Source organism: Aulonocara sp. 'chitande type north' Nkhata Bay, linkage group LG23, assembly GCF_057382095.1.
Source record: "Aulonocara sp. 'chitande type north' Nkhata Bay isolate Kocher_YH1m ecotype deep benthic linkage group LG23, A_spYH_male_GT1.1, whole genome shotgun sequence".
In the NCBI taxonomy this organism is placed as follows: Eukaryota; Metazoa; Chordata; class Actinopteri; order Cichliformes; family Cichlidae; genus Aulonocara; species Aulonocara sp. 'chitande type north' Nkhata Bay.
The window spans coordinates 29951744-29974675 of record NC_141365.1 but is presented as its reverse complement, the minus strand read 5'-3'; the positions used below and the strand labels follow the sequence as shown (position 1 = coordinate 29974675).

Below are 22932 nucleotides of genomic sequence, written 5' to 3'. Positions count from 1 at the left end.
TTAGCTCCGCCGAAGCATGAGGCCCTACTTATTCTGAAATTTATACCCCCGTATGAATATTTAAGGCTGTAGTTCACTGAATATTTCTTAATTCTCTAAACCTCACGAGCGCTTCTCCTAACAGCAAGAGGTTTGGAGCTCGGCAGGGAATAATATCAGTGAAGTGATGAAACTCGTGGAAATACTGAAAACTTTCACTGGGCTGGAGAAAAGGATACCAGATCGATGACACTTTCATACAAAGAGACGGTTTCGGTTTTTATTTCTGACTCCAGTGAACTCCAGATAAAAAAAGTTAAGAGGCCTGGACTGAAAAGGGCTTTTGAAACTTTTTTTTTTGCTAGAGATATCTTAAAATGCTTTCCTAATATCAATTCTGTTTTAGGGATGTTTGATGTAAAGTACAAAGACATTTTTTTGCAGTACCAATCAGCTTTTGAAAAATGAGGAAAATGAAGAATAAAGCTGTGAAAAGATTAAACTCAGCCGTGTGTAAAAGTCCTGAAGCATCTCTCATTTCTTTATATTTTACTAAGAAAATGGGAAATACGTGCAGTGGTTTATTTAAATGAGCCAGTACACATGGAAATACAGTATATGAAGCAAAAATTAGCTTTTTACAATTCTAACAAGCCTGAAAGTCAATATTTGTCGTTATTTAACCCCCTTTATTCTTCAGCCCAGTCTGAACTCTCTTAGGCAGCTTTCTTGTCATTTGTTTAAGTAGTCTTCAGGAATAGTTCTCCAGGCTTCTTGAAGGACATCCAAAGCTCTTTATTGGATGTTTGTTCTGTTCTCTGTCAACACGATGCCACACTGCTTCGATAATGTTGATGTCCGGGCCCTGGGGAGGCTAATACACCAGCTTTTTTGCCGTGTTTCCCTTCCTTAAGAATGGCGTCTTAATAGACACTTTCACTGATACTATTTCCTGGCTAATAGCTCTTTGGGAATCCACTCGTTGGTGCGAAGATAGTATTTTATGTCTGTCAAACATGATCATAGATCAACATTTAAGTGGCTTAACAAAAAAAAAAAAAAAGCATTTGTCTGAAAATGGGTGCAAGAACTGTATGGCGTTATTTTTGTGCCACGATTCTGAGCGCACGTAAAAAAAAGTTTGCAGGTGCAAGTGTTGTATTTTGAGGAGAAATTTATTTTTGAGCAAAGAAAAGCTGAATTTGAGTGAACAAAACATTGCTGCGTGGAAAAAATGTATTTCCGCGTTTGCTATTATCCACCCACACATACAATAGCAGCCCCTCTCGCTCAGTTTTCGCATTTGCGCTCACTCACAATGTGTTGCTCGCGCTTTCAACATTTCTGCCCGTGCGTGCTCAACTCGTTCTGTACACCGTTATATTTGTGCCACAAAACCAGCCAATCACAGACTTGGATGCAAAAAAATCTGATTGGCTGTTCTGGTCTCCAATCAGCTCGAAATGACGAAATGCAATATCCCAGAATCCATTTCATCCAAAACTCAAACGAGGCAGTGGCAGAGGAACACAGAGTGGCAGAGTTTGAAATATTACTCTTTCTGGGTCACAAAATAAACTTTTAAGATATTTTCATGCGAGAATGTTGCTGTGTAAACTTCTAATACCTGCTCGATTCATCAAGACATCACATATTTGCATAAGTGCTCTGACGTTTTCGGAGATGCCTTGTTACCCACCAGCTGACCGCTTGGGAACTCGGGTTAAACATAATATATAAAGCTGGACTGACAAAAAAATCACAGACTACACCACCAGGTATTATAGGAAAAACCATAAAGCTGTTGTCACAGTGATGTACACTGTCTTGTTGGTACAGTGGGGCAAAAAAGTATTTAGTCAGCCACCGATTGTGCAAGTTCCCCCACTTAAAATGATGACAGAGGTCAGTAATTTGCACCAGAGGTACACTTCAACTGTGAGAGACAGAATGTGGAAAAAAAAATCCATGAATCCACATGGTAGGATTTGTAAAGAATTTATTCGTAAATTAGGGTGGAAAATAAGTATTTGGTCACCTCAAACAAGGAAAATCTCTGGCTCTCACAGACCTGTAACGTCTTCTGTAAGAAGCTTTTCTGTCCCCCACTCGTTACCTGTATGAATGGCACCTGTTTGAACTCATCATCTGTATAAAAGACACCTGTCCACAGCCTCAAACAGTCAGACTCCAAACTCCGCCATGGCCAAGACCAAAGAGCTTTCGAAGGACACCAGGAAAAGTATTGTAGACCTGCACCAGACTGGGAAGAGTGAATCTACAATAGGCAAGCAGCTTGGTGTGAAAAAATCAACTGTGGGAGCAATCATCAGAAAATGGAAGACATACAAGACCACTGATAATCTCCCTCGATCTGGGGCTCCACGCAAGATCTCATCCCGTGGGGTCAAAATGATCATGAGAACGGTGAGCAAAGATCCCAGAACCACACGGGGGGACCTGGTGAATGACCTGCAGAGAGCTGGGACCAAAGTAACAAAGGTCACCATCAGTAACACACTACAACGGCAGGGAATCAAATCCCGCAGTGCCAGACGTGTTCCGCTGCTGAAGCCAGTGCATGTCCAGGCCCGTCTGAAGTTTGCCAGAGAGCACATGGATGATACAGCAGAGGATTGGGAGAATGTCATGTGGTCAGATGAAACCAAAGTAGAACTTTTTGGTATAAACTCAACTCGTCGTGTTTGGAGGAAGAAGAATACTGAGTTGCATCCCAAGAACACCATACCTACTGTGAAGCATGGGGGTGGAAACATCATGCTATGGGGCTGTTTTTGTGCCAAGGGGACAGGACGACTGATCCGTGTTAAGGACAGAATGAATGGGGCCATGTATCGTGAGATTTTGAGCTAAAACCTCCTTCCATCAGTGAGAACTTTGAAGATGAAATGAGGCTGGGTCTTCCAACATGACAATGATCCAAAACACACCGCCCGGGCAACAAAGGAGTGGCTCCGTAAGAAGCATTTGAAAGTCCTGGAGTGGCCTAGCCAGTCTCCAGACCTCAACCCCATAGAAAATCTGTGGCGGGAGTTGAAAGTCCGTGTTGCTCGGCGACAGCCCCAAAACATCACTGCTCTCGAGAAGATCTGCATGGAGGAATGGGCCGAAATACCAGCTACTGTGTGTGCAAACCTGGTAAAGAAATATAGTAAACGTTTGACCTCTGTTATTGCCAACAAAGGTTATGTTACAAAGTATTGAGTTGTATTTTTGTTATTGACCAAATACTTATTTTCCACCCTGATTTACAAATAAATTCTTTACAAATCCTACCATGTGGATTCATGGATTTTTTTTTCACATTCTGTCTCTCACAGTTGAAGTGTACCTCTGGTGCAAATTACTGACCTCTGTCATCATTTTAGGTGGGGGAACTTGCACAATCGGTGGCTGACTAAATACTTTTTTGCCCCACTGTATATATGTATGATTTGTATCACCTTCATGTTTCCAAACCGACACCATGACCAGCAGCTTTTACAGCTGTGGCTCCAGCAAACATCAGCTGATACTAGAAATTAATATTAAATAAATTCTAACAACAGCTGATCCAGCTTAAACATGCTGCTGTTGTTTAGCGCGACATCCGCTGGTTTCCTGTTTCTGGCACAAAGGAGGAGATAAACAAACAAGAGAGACGATCAGCTGATCATTGATCAGTTTCATGACTGAAGTAGCAACAGGAGAGGGAGGGAGAGAGAATGAGGGGAGAAGAGGCAGCTGTGCAACGTAAAGACAGAATAACTCCAGCTTTGTGTCTTTTTTTCATTCTAGCTGAAGTCCGGGACTAATCACGTTCCTTTTACCCTCAATACGGATGTATTGTAATTGGTCCAGCCCAGAGTTGATCATGACCAATTGGCTAATCCACCACCTTTCATTGTTTAAATCGTTACAAAAACAAATAAACATAAAAATGAAAAATCACCATCGGCCCCCCTGGCAAATGTCCGGTATGCCCAATGGCCAGTCCAGCTATGCGGTCAGCTGGTGGGTAACAGGCATCTCCGAAAACGTCAGAGAACTTATGCAAATATGTGATGTCTTGATGAATCGAGCAGGTATTAGAAGTTTACACAGCAACATTCTCGCATGAAAATATCTTAAAAGTTTATTTTGTGACCCAGAAAGAGTAATATTTCAAACTCTGCCACTCTGTGTTCCTCTGCCACTGCCTTCGTTTGAGTTTTGGATGAAATGGATTCTGGGATATTGCATTTCATCATTTCGAGCTGATTGGAGACCAGAACAGCCAATCAGATTTTTTTGCATCCAAGTCTGTGATTGGCTGGTTTTGTGGCACAAATATAACGGTGTACAGAAAGAGTTGAGCACGCACGGGCAGAAATGTTGAAAGCGCAAGCAACACATTGCGAACGAGCGCAAATGCGAAAACTGAGCGAGAGGGGCTGCTATTGTGTGTGTGTGTGGATAATAGCAAACACTGAAATACATTTTTTGCACGCAGGAATGAATTTTGTTCACTCAAATTCAGCTTTTCTTTGCTCAAAATAAATTTCTCCTCAAAATACAACACTTGCACCTGCAAACTTTTTTTTTACTTGCGCTCAATTTTTTTTTACGTGCGCTCAGAATAGTGGCACAAAAATAACGCCATAGAACTGGACTTAAAATGAATACAAACAAAGCAGAAAGAAAAACTTTGAAAGACTTTGAAACCCATTCAGAAAGCCTGGAGAGCCATACAACCAAGTCTGGCTTCTTGGAGGCAAAATACAAAGAAATGAGGGCTGGCTCGAGACTTGCACAGCACTGTGTGTGCCATTTTTGTTTGTTGATTACTCTAAAGAAGATAACCACTTGCTGACTATCACCACATAGGGATTCAGTCACTGTTTAATGGATAAGAGGATCGCACCATGATTGGTGAGATCTTCTTATGTTGTCCTGAGCTGAGTGTTTACAAAAAGAACATCATGCAGCATCAAATAAGACTTGAAACTAGCAATTCAGGTGGAAAATGCATACTAAAGTGACCCAAGTGAGGCGTTGGGTCTCCTTGTCTCTACAGTCAGACCTTCTGCCACCAGAGGACTCTGCCCCTGCCGGACATTAGAAGCAATGCAGATTTAAAGCACTGGCTTAATCCATCTTTCTTATCCAGTCTACTGAGCATAAAAACTACACATTTAAACAAGTGCATTAGATGACAGCAGTGTTTATCTAAATCAGTGTATCCGTTTCTTGAAATGCCAAATGCTAAATAAACATGCTACAAATACATTTACAGAGTATGCCATCTGTGGCTGAGGTTCCTCATAACTGTGGAAACACCTTATCACTGTACTGTAAACAGGACATAGTTTCTACTGTGCAAGGACCGATCCAAAAGTGATGCACCCCAGTGTGCTGCCCTGCTGCTCTGCATGTAAACATGCTCATTAAAAGTGATTGCACAGTAAGTGGAGCAGTAAGTTGTTTAAGAAAACGCGAAATGCGATGTGTCTCATGAGATGCCCTCGTATGAGGACTGTGATATAAAAGCACTGGTTTCTAAGCACAAGTTACACTGTTGGTATCATTACCAGGATGAAGTGGAACTATATCGGGGCCATTAGCAGTTTGCAGCAAAGTTTTTTTTTTCATTTAATCATCAAATCATTCTCAAAATACAGTGGGGCAAAAAAGTATTTAGTCAGCCACCGATTGTGCAAGTTCCCCCACTTAAAATGATGACAGAGGTCAGTAATTTGCACCAGAGGTACACTTCAACTGTGAGAGACAGAATGTGGAAAAAAAAATCCATGAATCCACATGGTAGGATTTGTAAAGAATTTATTTGTAAATTAGGGTGGAAAATAAGTATTTGGTCACCTCAAACAAGGAAAATCTCTGGCTCTCACAGACCTGTAACGTCTTCTGTAAGAAGCTTTTCTATCCCCCACTCGTTACCTGTATGAATGGCACCTGTTTGAACTCATCATCTGTATAAAAGACACCTGTCCACAGCCTCAAACAGTCAGACTCCAAACTCCGCCATGGCCAAGACCAAAGAGCTTTCGAAGGACACCAGGAAAAGTATTGTAGACCTGCACCAGACTGGGAAGAGTGAATCTACAATAGGCAAGCAGCTTGGTGTGAAAAAATCAACTGTGGGAGCAATCATCAGAAAATGGAAGACATACAAGACCACTGATAATCTCCCTCGATCTGGGGCTCCACGCAAGATCTCATCCCGTGGGGTCAAAATGATCATGAGAACGGTGAGCAAAGATCCCAGAACCACACGGGGGGACCTGGTGAATGACCTGCAGAGAGCTGGGACCAAAGTAACAAAGGTCACCATCAGTAACACACTACAACGGCAGGGAATCAAATCCCGCAGTGCCAGACGTGTTCCGCTGCTGAAGCCAGTGCATGTCCAGGCCCGTCTGAAGTTTGCCAGAGAGCACATGGATGATACAGCAGAGGATTGGGAGAATGTCATGTGGTCAGATGAAACCAAAGTAGGACTTTTTGGTAAAAACTCAACTCGTCGTGTTTGGAGGAAGAAGAATACTGAGTTGCATCCCAAGAACACCATACCTACTGTGAAGCATGGGGGTGGAAACATCATGCTATGGGGCTGTTTTTGTGCCAAGGGGACAGGACGACTGATCCGTGTTAAGGACAGAATGAATGGGGCCATGTATCGTGAGATTTTGAGCCAAAACCTCCTTCCATCAGTGAGAACTTTGAAGATGAAACGAGGCTGGGTCTTCCAACATGACAATGATCCAAAACACACCGCCCGGGCAACAAAGGAGTGGCTCCGTAAGAAGCATTTGAAAGTCCTGGAGTGGCCTAGCCAGTCTCCAGACCTCAACCCCATAGAAAATCTGTGGCGGGAGTTGAAAGTCCGTGTTGCTCGGCGACAGCCCCAAAACATCACTGCTCTCGAGAAGATCTGCATGGAGGAATGGGCCAAAATACCAGCTACTGTGTGTGCAAACCTGGTAAAGACCTATAGTAAACGTTTGACCTCTGTTATTGCCAACAAAGGTTATGTTACAAAGTATTGAGTTGTATTTTTGTTATTGACCAAATACTTATTTTCCACCCTAATTTACAAATAAATTCTTTACAAATCCTACCATGTGGATTCATGGATTTTTTTTTTTTCACATTCTGTCTCTCACAGTTGAAGTGTACCTCTGGTGCAAATTACTGACCTCTGTCATCATTTTAGGTGGGGGAACTTGCACAATCGGTGGCTGACTAAATACTTTTTTGCCCCACTGTACCTGTTACCATTTATTTGATTAACTGCTGGACTTAACAGCTTTCACCATACTTGTAGTTTTCTTCAGAAGAAGCACTGATGTGTATTAAAGTTTGCACAAAACTGTCTAAATGTATCATTAAACATATTGTGATATTGCTGAAAGGATGTTTAATGCATTTTAAAAATAGTAGAAACCTTTTCCTTTACTGAAAATTGCTCTATTTCATGGCAAGTTACTATATTTTTAAGCTACAAGCACAAAATACTGCAGTCATGCAGCAAAAGTTTGGCAGTGTGTCCATAAAATGTGATGTGATATCCTCTAGTGGTCATTATGAGTATTACAGTCAGTGTTTGCTGAGCTCATGGGCACAGTTCAGCCAGAAAAGAAGTAAAGCCTTCAAACACACCTCTTTTTCATGCAGTCATCTACTGTATTCACTTCTTTCCTCATTGTCGTTGCTATAAGTCATAATGGAGAAATCTGTCATTGTTCCCTCAGCAGATACCTCTAGAAGCATTCCGACGTCCAGGACCGACAAGAATCCCCAAACCGAAGGGCTTCTGCTCCCAGAAAGGGACAAACAGCACAGCAGGAAACCTGGGACTGCAGTGCAAGAGTCAGCCGCCACAGACTCACGTACCTGGTGGGAAAGAGCAGGCCTCACACACAGCTGCATCGCACAACAACAACCCAAATCTAGCAAACCGGAGACTGTGAAATCAATCATTTCTCTTCAGGAGGAAAGCTTTCAGTATGTCGACGCCAAAAACATACCCGTAGTTAGCTGATATATTAAACAGGATAACAATCATTTTAAACTGATGAAGACTTTAAGAGAAGATCCATCATGACCCATGATTCATCTGTGGTGCTTTCAAGACTGCAAAACTGCAACTGTTCAGCATGTGCACTGCAAAAACTAACAAGTCACAGGAAGTACATTAAATGTGGATTCATTTAATTATTCACTGATTACAAACCAGTAAATAACTTTTTCTGTCAGATTTATGTGGGGAAGCCACTGTGAGAATTTAAAAAAAAAAAAAAAAAAAAAAAAAAAAGCGTAACATTAGATCAGCAAGCGTGTTATATGTTGTTTAATGAAATATTTATTTTTATTGTGACTATTTTGGTTCCTCTTTGCTTACTTTTTATCTGTTGTCGGATACAGATGATGAAACAGCCTTTTATTCATTTCGCAGGATAGAACATGTTTGTATTTTTTAAGTGACAATAATGTACATACTGTAGGTATATAACTGTTGTAATGCAGCTCATTCATAGTGATTATGTGTAAATTGTGACATTTGTGGGGGTTTTTTGGTTATCAATAAAAATCTTTTTATACCTTGAACTCGAGAAATGTTTCCTATGTGACTAAAAAGAAAATCTTATCGACTGAGAGCATAAAGGAGAAACTGACAAAGCCAGTAAACATTATAGTGCGATAAGCCCAGATCATATGGATACTTAATAAAAGCTAGCGTTTGTGACCCGTGGTAGGTACCTATTTAAAATAGGACAGAGCCGTAGGCGCACAGTCAGTTTAAAAGAGTTTAATTTTTAATACAAAATAAAAGAAACAGTGCAACAGCAGCACCTAAAAACAATTAAAACGTTACCTTATTAAAAACGATAAAACTGTACGATTGCCCGTGAGACAGGACAAGCGCTGCGGGGAACAGTTTAAAAACAAATCGACATAGCACACAGGTTAAAAATGGACGGCAACTCACACATGACCCCAAATGGGTAAAACACTATAGAAAAAAAGGCAAATCTTCAGCGCCGTCTTCACTCGGGCCCCCCGCTGTGCATGCAAAAGCGGGGAGGCAAAAAAAGGATTTGTTTTCCCTGCAGCGCCTTCACCGCCTGCGAATCAATATCTGTGGTGCCTACTGATACAGAAAAAAGTAAAACAAAAAAACAAAACCATCGACAGCCGCAGCAGTCAGTCCGACTTACACCAGTTTAAAACAAATTAAAACACACTGATGTGTCGGGTCCTTTGCCCGCAGCCAGAAATCCACCTGGCAAAGCAGCAGCTCGGTACTCTGTGAATAAAAGGCAGGAGATCACTAGCTGGACAATAAAACACAGGAATATTCCTCCACTGAATTGGTTTTGTTACCTGTCCACAAGTTCGTGTCACACCCTAATAAATGTGGGTCAGTGGCGATGAAGTCCACTATACCGTTCTCACGGGAGCAATGTTTCCCACCTACAAGGGTGCAAATAACTGTAAACCTCTGCCAACAGCCAGAGCTCAAGTGGTACATTTTTGTGTAACCTACCGTTCTAAAAGAACTTTAGGGGAGGACGCGTATCAGACTTTCATTGTTAAGAAACACCAACTTGCCCAACTCGGACCAAGCACTCGCAGCTTCAGGTTTGCAAAGGAATACCCAATTGCCCACACCTGCGCTTATGAAAGGAGCGAAGACCAGCTCCGCCCACCAGGGGCGGTCCCAAGTCTCCAGGTCTCACCTGTCACACTTAGAAAAAGAAATTGAATGTTGCCTTACTGTGGTCATTTTAACTCACGCAAAACTGCAAAAGCAGCTTTGCGTGATACCTTCAGTATATCCATTGTGCAGCAGGAGCAACAGTTTTTCCATGCATACACCATATAGATATTTCACTACAAGACAAGAGTGGATCAGAGAAGATTGTAACACACATACATACGTCAAAATTTTAAAATCTAGAGAAATGATGTGGAAGATTTTCGGGAAATAGCAATTTTGTATTATTAATTGGTCGACGTTCAGCAGCTCGCACAATTTGGGGCTTACGTTTAATTAATTGTGACACAGTACAGAAAAGTTGGCAAAAGATGCAGACTGTGAACACTGGCTGCATACAAAAACAGCTAAGCAAGGACACAAGAAAGAACAGCCAGACTTTGCAGTATTGTCAATGAGAGCACGACTGATATAGAATTTTTACGACCGATACTGGTACCGATATTAGGTGATATTACAAATCTGATACATTGATCGACATTTTTTTTCCATTCAAACACACAAATCATAAACAGATTTGTCTAACATTTCCTAGGAGTAATTATTTGAGTAGTTACTAAGATAATATAATAACACTGCTTAAATATCGACTCCCTTACTGTCTGCTCGGATTGGCTGGTTGTTGTTTGAAGCATTTAAAACACGTGTTGCAAACAGGAAAGTTGCAGAATGCTCTATGAACATGTGTTTGAATAAGTAAATAAGTGCTCAAACAGAGTAGAAAAGCGCTCCACAAGTAGTGGTCCATTTTCCATAAATGAAGACAATATAATGGCAGGTCGCTAATATCGGCCTCTGTTTCTGTTGTTTGTTATCTTACCTGTTGTCTTCTACAAACAATGTCCAGAAAAGCTTATTCAAGAGTTTCTGAAACAAAAATTGCAAATAAACCTTTATGTCTTTAGCCTATTGCGTTAAGGCTGTTTGGATGATTTCTTATAGTTTTTATTGGAAGTTTAATCATTTACAAATGTGCTAGAAAGGACTGTTTATCAGTTTCCCCCATTAATAAAAGTATCTTTGATACAGAATTTAATACAAAATAAAGAAATACTGATTAACAAAATCAGTTTTTTGCATGTTACTCTGCATGTTTTGAAATTTTAGGAACATAAGAAAGAAAAAATGAAACTTTTGGACTGTGGTTTTTTTCATGCTGTATTACATTTATTACACCAAAAAACAAGACTTAGAGCACCACTGTTCTTTATCAGACCTTTCTCATATCACAAAAAACTACCAGAAATACATCAGTTGAGGCAACAGCCTACTTTACATTTTCCAGACAGTTACCTGTGTTTTTCTCACACCAGTCAGAGATTACACAGACTTTGAACCTGGGAGCTGGCAGGATGAAGTCTGCTTAACATCTGATCTGACTCAACATACAGCTCTGCTTGGTATTGCTAATAAAAGGTCAAGACAGCATGTGAAACTGTGTGAAAATGTCTAATGTCTAATGAATAACTGTATCGCTAAATGGAGTATAAGGATGTTGTAAACTCAATTCAATTTTATTTATATAGCGCCAAATCACAACAAATGTCGCCTCAACAACCCAACAATCATATGACCCCTACATATTCACACTTAACTACGACATTAAAATAGAATTTCCTTCATAAATTTTAGTTTCCAAAAACCTTTTGACATAAAAACAGTCAAACAGTCTTTTTCCAAACCTCGCTGTCACTGATGTCCTGCCAAAGCACACTCTATAGCTGAACGCAGCACAGATAGGAAGTGCCGTCTCTCTTCTCCTCTCTGTGTGGCACAGACCCAGGAGTGGCAGGGACCCTCAAGGACAAAGGCATGGCTCACATCTACAGAGAAATACATGAATAAAGTTGTAAGCTTTAGAATTAAAGGTGCTTATTTTACCCACTAGAGGTCAGCAAACACTGAAAAACTCACAGCGTGTGTGCCTGATCTCTCTCACAGACAGGCTGGTGAGAGCCACAGAGGCCAGAAATGTGTGCGTGCTCTGGTGAGCCAGCATGAAAGGTGTGTGCCGCACATTTTGCCGAGTCAACACCAAAGCATTGTTGAGCAGGAAGAGGCCCACATCACAGACGTGCTCATAGGTCCTACGGCAAAGGATTAGTTCAAAAACATTTGGTAGCACTTTATAATACGGCCTGCGACTAAGGGTGTAATTCCCCTGTAATAAAATGGAATTTCAAAGTATTTTATCTCAAATTAAAATGTAATTATACTGTGTACTGTAAGTAAATGTAAGTACTGTGCAAGTAATTTCAGGTAGTGTGCAATGTCATGGCAATTTTGCAAAAAAACAAACACTATTTCCCAACTTGCAACTTTCAGTTCAGTGGACGTACTATGGAGTGTATTAAACCTGTCTTTTGTTTTTACATCTTTATTTTTTTCTTTATTTAATAGCAAAGGATTAATAGCAAAGTTATTCTGTTCCCATTCAAACCGTGCAATATAACCCAACAGTATTTCATCGAATGTTTGTTTCATCTCCCCATAATATCCTGCTACTCTCTTTTCAATTGCACAATACTATGTCACTTTTAGAATCACCTGCACTGATAGCTAAGATATTTATTTTTCAGGATATAGTTATATTGTTACTTCGTTAGAGTTAATTGATATTATATTTTGCACTATCCTACTGTATACTACTATTCTTATTGTATATGTTATTCCTCTGTTCTCTGTCTCTCTTGCTGCATTGAGCATGTGTATGACAAAAGAATTTCCCTCAGGTTAAATAAAGTTCTTCTTATCTTATCTTATCTTATCTTATCTTATCTTATCTTATCTTATCTTATAATGGAGCCAAGTATAACCTTTTTTTTCTCTTTCACAATCACTGTTCAAACACAACTTTTAAAGGAAGTGTCTTGTTTCATGTAAAATACCAGGAAGTTAGGCAAGATTAAGCTACCACATAATATAGTCTGCACCCAGAAAAGTGCAGCGTAGTTAGCTTGAAAGACAGGGAGATGTTGGGTTTTTTTCACAAAATTAACAAAACATTAAACAGTACTTAAAATTACTTACAATGCAATTCTTCTTTCTTTCCCGTAAATACATGAAGTTATGTAATATTTAAAATACTTAATTAAAATTACTTACAGTCTGCTTAAATTTGAAATTCCATTTAATTACAAAAGAATTACACCCTCAGTTGTGGGCCGTATTAAAAAGTGTTACTAAGCATTTGAATGAAACAGACAAAGTACATACGCATGCAAAGTTACATAAAGAAGAACATTATTATACTGCAAATATACACATGGTTACAAAATAGTCTGAATCTGAGCACGTAGCAACATTGAAGAATGTAAAAATATTAGTCATACATCTGCTGTCTGAAAGAAAATTGGTGTTTTTACTTGAGAGAATCTGGTATCTGCTCATCAGGGCTCCTGTGCAGAGCAGCATCCTGAGTCATTATTAGTTGCCTGTTTTCTTCACTGAGGTTCTACACGCACACACACACACACACAAATATATGGTTTTGAGCATATATGATAAATTATTAAAGAGTTAGAGGCATGAAGAGAGAGGAAGAGCTATATGTGTTTTTTGTATTTTTTACCGGACAGCCTTGAATCTGTCGCTGCGTTTCCTCTATCAGTCTGTCTGCCTCTGAGGTGCGCTTTAACTGAACACAACAAAGTACATATGCATAAGAGGAGAGCCAGCACAGCCACAACAGAGGCATTTACATGGCTTATAGCTCTCAGTTCATGCTTCACCTTGTGTATGAACTCTCTGAACTGGAGCAGCGTGTTGAGGGCAGAGCGGAGATGTGCGTGGTCAGGATGACCGGGGTGTGTGTGCAAGGACAGAGCTTGAAGCAGAGTCACATACTCCTGCATCCTCCACACTGGGCACAGCAGCAGCTCTTGTAGGCTTCATAAACACAAACGTACTTTGAAACACTGTGGTTTGATACATGCAGGCAGGTATGCATAATAGCAAATAAAAGCGTTGTGTCTGCTCTTACCTCAGCATGTGAGTTGCAAGTGTTCTGTCTGATCTCTTCAAGAAAGCTCGAAATGATGGTTTGCTCTCCCTGCACTGACGCAAATACATGTACAGATACACCACAATTAAATTCAGATATATTTTTGTGTTTAACTATTAGAGCCGAACAATAGTGTGTACTGCATCTTCCGTAAACCAGAGCAAACTCGTTTTAATCGTATACTTTATTCGTACCTGCATGAGCCACTTTGCATGGCTTTCGTAAAGGGAAGATTACTCAATAAAAAAAAATTCAACCTCAATCAAAATAAATAGAGAAAATCAATTTTCTTGTACCATGTACCATTAAAATTATTATAAACTGCAGTAATGTTTGACCTGTTTGTGCTGCTGGCCATGAAATGAAAACGCTTATATAATGCTTTTATAAGAGGTTAAAGGTGCTAGAAATACTAGAAATTGGTTATTTTAGCCCTTTGGCAGGTGGTTGCTATGCAACATGATGATGGCATTGATTGTTAATTGTCAATTGTCATGTAAACCATTTCTGCTAAATTTCAAGTTATGTACGATTAAACAAATGTTCTTTGTTTAAAAAGACACTGGCTTTACCTTATCAATGGTGTGGATGGCAGTGGTGTAGTTGTTGAGGTAGTTTGTGTAGACTTTAAGTTTTGAGCAGAACTTCACGAAAACATCTCCAATACACTTCTCTGCACCCCACTGCTGTAGCCGCACCTGTAAATCAGCCTGAAACACCCTGTGAAGTACACACAAACATGTCTCCCGTGTCATATCCACACAGACAGACAACTTAAAGGGTGGTTAAGTTGACTGTGTTACGCCTGTGTGGCCTGAGAAGGTCATCATTTCCCTCGCTCCCTTCGAGGAATGACACATCCAGGTTGTGTTTTTTTCACACTAGTGCCAATACCAGCACACATACATTTCACTGATTTGAGCATTCATTATCCTAACATCTCCTCATATCACATGTTTATTTATTTATTTGATTTAGTGAATAAAATAATGATTGGCAACACACCCTGCTTGGTCTCACATCCTTGTCATTGGCCGGCAATTAGGGGCTCATCCGGGATCTAACTGATGTTTGGAGACAGTTTGCTTTGTCCTTTGACTCTTGCTCCAGGTCAGGTGGATACCGTTTCCACCTCTGACCTGGAGCAAGTGTTTTGTGGAGATTTGGCTTGTTTTGAAGTCACCTTACATATTCAATTAAATTCTATTTTATTTATATGGCACCAAATCACAACAACAGTCACCTCAAGGCACAATTACATGACCCCCTATGAGCAAGCACTTGGGCAACAGGGGAGTCACCGCACCTAGTGCTCCGTTTACCACTGGGACCACTGTTACCTTTGCCCTCCACATCTTCTCGAGCTCTTCTCTGAGCCCTTGGTATTTCTCGAGCTTCTCGTGTTCCTTCTTCCTGATGTTCCTCTCATTCGGAACAGCTACATGTATATATATATAAATATCGTTAGCTTCATAGCATAAGTGCCTAAGTCATTGACTTAGTCAAATGACTTAGGCAATTATGCTATGAAGCTAACGATATATACGTGTGTGTGTGTGTGTGTGTGTGTGTGTGTGTGTGTATTTGTTTGTACCTGTTGAGCTCCAGTATTTGTGCAACAGGACTGAGGACAACATGGATGTCAGCATAGCTCAGAATGGCTCTGTTGGAGTTCAGAGCTGCTGTGAGAGGCTCCTTGTACACCTTCAGCGCAGACGACACATATCAAATGAATATTTCTAAATACTGAAAGCTTTCTTCTCTCTGATGTCAACATAAACACTGTGAGTGTCAAAAATGGACAAAAATGGACTTGCAGGGTTGTGGTTGCCCTTAAAATTCAACTTGTGTGGTTTGCATATATTAAATAATCGATACCTGTATTCTGGACTTGCTTAGACAGATGTATATATATGTTTTAGTTCTGAAGGAATATTGTTTTACCACTGATTGTTAAGTTCTGGCACTTGCAGATAAAAAACAAACAAAACTAAAGTATACCTTCAGCACAGCGCTCAGCTTTCCCAGATAAAGACACTCGCTGTGGTGCAGCTCTCTCGCAGCTGCACCTCTCCAATCCAGAACCATCTAAAACCAAAAGAAAGAAAAGATGAATTAATTGTTCTCCTTGAGTTTCCACTACAAGGGGCAGTTTAAAGCAGACACACCTGTGGTAGATCAGGTATCACGTTGAAGCATGTCTGTGAACCACCATCAGCTCCACTGCTGTCCTGTCCATTACCCTCTTGTCCCTTCTTCTCTTCATTCCAGTTTTTCAGAAAGATGGAAAGAAACTCCACAGGTCGGGTCTGAAGGTGTAAGAGAAGGTTAAAAAACACACACAAACACTCTTATGTGAGTTATGTCCAATTACTTTTTTCTTTTTCTGTTGAACTGGTGCATTACACAAACTGCTCTACAGTAATTCCCACCTCCTCCTCTCTGGTCAGAGCAGTGAGTCCTTCGATCAGAGCCTCGCTGAGATCTCTGGACACACAAATCTCATCAAGGCGGATTCTCTCCCACAGAAAATAGCCTAGAAAAATAGAATTTAACCAGACTGCTACTTATATAGTACTTTTCTATTTATATTTAGCACTCAAAGACGTTTCTTATTCATACAACACCTTATTCATAAAAATGCTTTTCTCTACAGTTAAATCCTTTTAACCAGGGGTTCAGCATCTTGGCCAAAGATCCACTGCACTTCTAATTAGTAGACGATCTGCTCTACCTCTACACCACGACACAAACCAACACGTACATGAAACTCACCCAGAGCTCGGCCCCTGGCCTGGAGGCTGGTCCACTGTAGCTGTAGCCCTAAGGTGCTCCTCAGCTCTACCAGAGCCTCCTCCATCCAATGAGCCTGTGCACACCAGCCCTGCAGTACAGCCTCACACACATACTGCAGGGCCGGGAGTGCTGGCTGGTTCTCTGAGAGGCCAGTAGGCACATTGCCGTCAGACCACTCGCTGAGGACTGGGAGAAGATGAAGTATGTTTAAAGAAACACACACTGTGAGGGATACTGTAGTCTACGAAACAATGACAGGGGAGGGGAATATTCCTATGCTTAGGGTCAAAGTTTAAGGGGTTACGCACTGTTCTGGAAATTCCCGGTGGCCATACCCACCGGTGCCCGAACCTCCAGACCAGTCAAAGTGGAGAGATTCTGGAGGAGAGTCACTCCTGATGCTGCAGAAGAGAAAACAGGAGGCGAAGCAGGAGGGAGCTGAAGTTAATGAGAAAATGCTGATTAGAGAGAAGAGTATGTGTGTTGTAACATCTGCTACCAGATGCAGCCAGTGGGCAGAATATGTCAATCCCTCCTCCTTCCTCAGTTGGAGCCACCATGCCACACAGTTTTTCCCAGAATTCCCTATGATCAGGAGTCAGTAGAGTCTTCTCTGATAGGCTAGAGTCTGAAAAGTCAGGGCAGAATTACATAGTAGGTCAGCAAAATAGTGTAATAGAGAAGTAATATCTCTTGGGCTAAGTTTTGGTCAATGGATTAAAATGGCAGGTACCACTTTGTTAAAATGTTTTCAAAATGTCAGCACAGGACTTTAGTCCAGTTAGTCCAGAACAAACCCCTGCAGTGTGTGCACATGAATTTACTCATTGTGATTGAGTCTCACTGTGAAGCAGGTGAATGTCCTGTGTTCCTCCGCAAGCTAGCAGGCCAATCCTCTGAGCTGGTTTCCCAGAAATAGCCCTCTCCACCTGGGTTAGCAGAGATGAGAGAGTCCCTCTATGGTCATAGAGAACCGCAGTCACACTGGGCTTCACTCCGCTCAACACCAGCTAGATTAAAAAGAGCGGACGGGGAGGAATGTTATTTATTCATCTTCCCAGTATGCATTTTATTTCTGTACTCGCGGGAGTGTTTTATGTCTGCTGTTTCAGGAAAATAAATAAATAAATAGATGATGATGTGGATTCACCTCATATGCAGGAATTCTGTTGGAGATGAGCAATAGCAGGGCAGGAGCGGATAGGTGAAGGGGAGAGACTGTGTGAGGCTGTGCAGGTCTGTAGATAAAAGACGACAGCGCTCCTCGGATCTTTCGTGTTTCGCTGAAAGATGAAAATGCATGTTGCTTTCAGCATACTGTGACATTATATTATACAGATGTTTTCACATGTGCTCACAGATAAGTTATTCAGTGTATATAAAGTATTTTGTACACTTCAATCGATTCAAAATAGACTTTGAAACCTCCAGAGCCGAAACAAAGCGGGCTACAAAAATGAGTCACTCCCAGTAGACGCCATTGTAAAATGTCACACTAAACAACAGAAATAAACATGTATACAGGATGCTACAAATATGGCTTTGGTCTCCAGGGATAAATTTCCCCTTGATAACAATGGTACAGTTGTTGAAGATTCAAAATGCAGAGTCCACTGACTGTGGTTGAAGCTAAGTGAGGTTCATCTAATATGTGGTTAGACAATCACCTGCTAATGCTGCAAGCCTGGACTTTCTCCCAGGTCTGAGGTGCAGTTGTGGGCTGTCCTCTTTCCAGGCTGAGAGAGTGGCTGGAAGAGCCAACGCTCCTCAGAGGCCAGGAGAGGGAGGGCTGAGAGACGAATGTTAGGCCAGACTTGGGTCTCCCTTTCTGGGTACCTCCACCTCTGGCTATTTCTGGCTTTGTGTAGCTGCCCCAGGGTTTCCTGGCACTCACAGATAGTCCTACAGATATCACAGATACAGTACATGCATCTGCCAGTAAGGGCGAGTTTTTACTAATCAGGAGCGTTTTGTGCTTAGCAATGAGTTGGAAAGGCAAAGATTAACTGTTTGAGAATCAATAAAATATATTAATCACATTCATTAAACACATTCAATAACATTCCTTCAGTTCAGGTTTATGTATTTAACACTAAATCATAAGATAAGTCGCTTTAACGTACAGTAAAACCAAAATGACCCCCTTTTAGATGGTGGGAATGAAGAACTCCCTCCTTCCAACAGACCCAGGGAGGGGCAGTCATCTACCATTACGCATTAGAGGTTGAAGGGGAAAGAGAAACGTAACAGAGATCATAGACAGGACAAAACACAGAATAAAAGATTGAGTAAACACTACGATTCGCTTACTAGTAACAAACCAACTGTATTCGAATTAACCAAAAAAACTATTAACTCATTCACTGCCAACCATTGGCAGTGAATGAGTTAAACCCATTGACTCATTCACTGCAATTGACGGCTATAGACGTCAATGGCAGTGAATGAGTTAATGGATGATAACCATTCAGGCACATCTCACTGAATTATGAGACGCATGAAGGGAGTTAGAAATAGTCCAGTCTTAGTTCAGAACATCCACAATTCTGATTTGAACTTTGAACTGATATAAAAAATACAACACGTTTGACACAGGAAACCTTTGGATTTGTCTCTATATTTGTTTTCAGTCCCACAAAGCTTGTAATGACATTTATAAAAAGTTATAAAGGAAATGTCCCAGGAGCTGTTTTCACTAGTCAGGAATCAGACCATCAGGATCTCTGCCCACAACTGCTGCCCAACTCACATCTCACCAGAACCCTACAGTGCCTAGCGCAGGTGGTGGGTCCACAGAAGGCCAGGCCCCATGGGCTAACGCCCAACCACCACCAAAGTTGGTAGGCAGGTGCGTCGTGATACAATGATCACCCGCCAGGTAAGCGGACACGCTGAAGAGAATATATCAGCTGACTTGCCTTGGTATCCTCCATGAACAACTTGAGGAGGTAGCCGGGGAGAGGGAGGTCTGGCTTTTTCTACTTAGAATACTGCCCCCACGACACAGACCCAGATTTTACCACCTCAAAAATGTGTTGCTATAGTTTCTACACCCTGTCATTTTTCTGTTTTTTCTTTTCCACTCACTCTTCTCCTCTCGAAGCTTTTCTCTGATTTGCTGCCTGATCCTCTTCTCCCTCCTCCTCTCTTCCTCCTCCTCTGTCATTCCTGTGCTTTGCTGGTTGAGGGTCCCATACATCTCTGCTGCCTCCCGTGGAGTGAGCCAGTCAAGTGTGGAGAGGCAAGAGACATAGTGACTTTTCCATGCACCAAACTCTTTTTCTCCAGGAGTGTAAGGAAGGAACCAGCCTCGTCTGATGCACCGGCCCGCCCACAGACAGTCCTAGAAAGAAGAAGAGGATTTAACTTGTTTCATAAAACCCCAATTAAGATGTATGAATACATTTCAGATCTCTTCAGGGCTTCTCACCTGCTCAGCTAGAACCCTCCAGTGCCAGCTGACTTGGGCAGCTTTGCAAAGGTCACGTGGGGACAGAAATGACATCACATACAGGGAGAGAAACCGAGGCAGCACCGACGTAAGGTCCACTTTAGTGACCGGAACCGTCTCAATCAGCAAATCCCGGCAGTACCTGTTCAGGTTACAGAGGTTACCAGTTTGAACTGTGCACCTGTGTACACTTTACTAGTTACAGTTTCAGGCTGAGATGAATGGTTAGGACACAAACGTGTACAATCCACTTTACCTGAGCTGTGACTTGGTGCAACGAGTGAGCAGAGAGTGCAGCAGGTGTTTCCTCTGTCTGTCCGTCCACAGATCAAACCAGTGCAGCACAAGATTCACTCTCTCCTCAAATAACTGGTATGGAAAATGGAAAAAGGATACCAACATAGACACATTCAGCGCGTGCAAAAGTCTCAAGCTACCTCTCATTTCTTAATATTTTGCTTCCAATTAGCCAGAATTTCTTGTAACTTTTTAAAGTGCTCTTGAGCAATAGTTCTCCAGGCTTTCTGCATGTCTTTCAAAGTTTTATTGGACATTGGCTACTTTTTCACTCATTTTCAGTCCAGTCCTTGTACCTGACCATTTTCAGAGGAATGCTTTTTGCTTGTTAAACCACTTAATACTGACCTAAATTCAAGTATATAAAAGGCACCTAACTTAAGGGAAGAACAACTGTTGTGTCTACACAGAACCAACTTAGCAAAAAACACTTTTAAATTGTATCTTTATGCACTTTGATACTTTGTTCTCATAACTTTAATTAAATCTACAAAATATTCCAGAACAAAACAGAACAAAAGGCAGAAGAAGAGAGAAGAAGAGCTTTGAATGTCCTTCAAGAAGCCTGAAGAACTATTCCTGAAGACTACTTAAAGACATGACAAGAAAGCTGCCTAAGAGAGTTCAGACAGTGCTGAAAAATAAATACTGTCACACCAAATATCAAAGTTGTTAGAATTGTAAAAACTTTTTTTGTGTTATATACTGTATTTCCATGTAAGTTTGCACGTTTCAGTAAATCGCTTAAGGAACTGACCTCCCAGCCCATTGTTCCTTCAGTGGGCTGGTTTCAGTCATTATGCAAATGTACTGTTTATAAGATTTGGGGAAACCTGCAGTCAGCTGAGACTGAAGAAGTCACTTGGATGAGTGACGAAACGTTTCTCCCACAAAACGCTACGTCCAGATGAAGACCAATAAAGAGTCTCTTGCTGGACATTGACTTTAGGTATGCTCAGTTCTACATTCTACATGTAGAAAATGAAATGATTGTGACAAAATACACAAGTATTTCAAATAAACTAAAATAAATATTAGGTGCTACTTTTCATTACATTTCTTGCAAACAAACGTAATGAAAGTAGAATTCTCCTGATGGTTTTATATAAGAGGTGTGGGCAGTAAATACAAGGTATGGCCTCGAATTGCATTAGTTTCCTCTGATGGTCAAATACTCAAGCTACCAATGTGCACAGAAATGCTGGCTCCATTGGAAAAACAATCAGTTTACCTTATTTAATAAACATATCTCTAAGAATAAACTTATTTTGCTGTGTTAAAAGAAGTGATTTAACTTCACCCTGTTTTTTTTATGTTTCATGCTTATTTTTTTAAACCTTCAGTTATGTTTGTTTCTCAGATACAGTAATGATGTTCCTGGGCCAATTTGACCTCGTACAGGTTTAGTTATCCAGGGCAATCCAATCCAATCAAGCAATGAATTCCAATAAACATTGTTTATATCTCATTATTAACTCCATTTCAATCAATATTTGGTCCACCTGTGTTCTTTACCCCTCACAGATCATGGTTCAATAAGGACATATTCGCTCGTTTTTCACAAAAAAAATGTACATTAAAACATTTTATTGTACATTGGAAATACCTACACGTAAAATTCACTTTTCATGACTGCTTCTTTTTTTTTTTTGTATTACAAACATATATATTGATTGCAACTTATTAAGTCAAGCAGAAGAAGCTTCATATTTAAGAAAAATACTTTTAATTATTTATTTATTTTTGTAGATCATTTTACTTTGAAATGTGTCAATTTGATCCGCAACATAACCGGTTGGAGTGGAGTTTCAAAATTAGGAATTCAGTAGCCTTCATAAAGCCCTGCACTGAAATGCATTAACTCTGATTTCAGTGACATGTTGTTGCTAATAGAATATCACAAAGTTTATCTGCAGGGGGTTTACCAAGGCCCACGTAGCATTTCTGACCTGCAGGTTGATCCGCTTGTTGTTCAGGGGAGTCCAGCTGCTGAAGCGGGTGTCGGACAGCAGGGCGCCGGCCTGCTGCGGCTCATAGTCCGTCCCGCTTAACTGCCACCGCTTCACCGAGTGAGGGGCTGATGTCAGGCTCGCCTCCATGTGCACAGGCGGTTTAAACACCTTTGAGGAAGCACCTTGAGTTCCGCTTCACTTAAAGTCCGATCAATTTATTTCCAGATTGATGTCTTTAAGCCAAGTGTCCACTTGCCAGGCTGCCCCTTGTGCTGTTCTGTGCAGTCAGTCACCTTAGAGACGCATCAACAAAAGGATTCCTGCATTCCTGCACGCAGCACGTTCCCCTGCCTCCTGCACATTAATAATTCAACACGCAGGGTTCACATATAAGCAATCACAAATGAAAGCATCAAATGCTACACAAACTTTATACTTAACCACTAAAGGCTTAGTGTGCCATATTTGATACATGTTTTTTAAGAGCTGTACATCATAAATGTGACCCCCTAAATCCCCCTGAAAAACCTATTGCACAATACATTTTTAAGGAACAAAAAAATGTCTGGAAAAAATATTATACAAATTTTACATATACGGAAATGTAATTATCATTATTTCGTGATTTTTTTTAATTGTCAGATGCTTCAATAAACACTCCATTTTCTGGCAATTA

General features: G+C 40.9%; 2 protein-coding genes across 4 annotated transcripts in view; one reads left to right on the top strand and one right to left on the bottom strand.

Moving 5' to 3' along the window:
* The window catches only part of filip1l (filamin A interacting protein 1-like), a 110408-nt gene extending 101810 nt beyond the window's left edge, over positions 1-8598 (top strand). Inside the window, exon 6 of the mRNA XM_086282266.1 lies at positions 7731-8598. Within this exon, the coding sequence (XP_086138392.1) occupies positions 7731-7949 (219 nt within the window). The 3' untranslated portion in view covers positions 7950-8598. The remainder of the gene's footprint in view (positions 1-7730) is intronic.
* A 180-nt stretch (positions 8599-8778) lies between these two features.
* ect2l (epithelial cell transforming 2 like) overlaps positions 8779-22932 on the bottom strand; it is a 15938-nt gene continuing 1784 nt past the window's right edge. The window contains exons 1-22 of one of the 3 annotated variants that reach the window (XM_086283170.1): positions 22254-22932; positions 20264-20376; positions 19987-20149; positions 19644-19899; positions 18224-18458; positions 17707-17839; positions 17401-17566; positions 17056-17184; positions 16865-16957; positions 16536-16742; positions 16193-16296; positions 15929-16069; positions 15762-15848; positions 15355-15464; positions 14333-14480; positions 13740-13813; positions 13489-13645; positions 13329-13394; positions 13123-13211; positions 11672-11844; positions 11440-11580; positions 8779-9727 (exon numbers count right to left, since the gene is read on the bottom strand). The exon at positions 22254-22932 is cut by the window's right edge and continues 1784 nt beyond it. In XM_086283170.1, the coding sequence (XP_086139296.1) occupies positions 11447-11580; positions 11672-11844; positions 13123-13211; positions 13329-13394; positions 13489-13645; positions 13740-13813; positions 14333-14480; positions 15355-15464; positions 15762-15848; positions 15929-16069; positions 16193-16296; positions 16536-16742; positions 16865-16957; positions 17056-17184; positions 17401-17566; positions 17707-17839; positions 18224-18458; positions 19644-19899; positions 19987-20149; positions 20264-20376; positions 22254-22403 (2928 nt within the window). In that variant the 5' untranslated portion in view covers positions 22404-22932 and the 3' untranslated portion in view covers positions 8779-9727; positions 11440-11446. Of the gene's footprint in view, positions 9728-11439; positions 11581-11671; positions 11845-13122; positions 13212-13328; positions 13395-13488; positions 13646-13739; positions 13814-14332; positions 14481-15354; positions 15465-15761; positions 15849-15928; positions 16070-16192; positions 16297-16535; positions 16743-16864; positions 16958-17055; positions 17185-17400; positions 17567-17706; positions 17840-18223; positions 18459-19643; positions 19900-19986; positions 20150-20263; positions 20377-22253 lie in introns of those variants that run through there. The other 2 variants (XR_015127167.1, XR_015127168.1) reach the window with 2 other exon arrangements.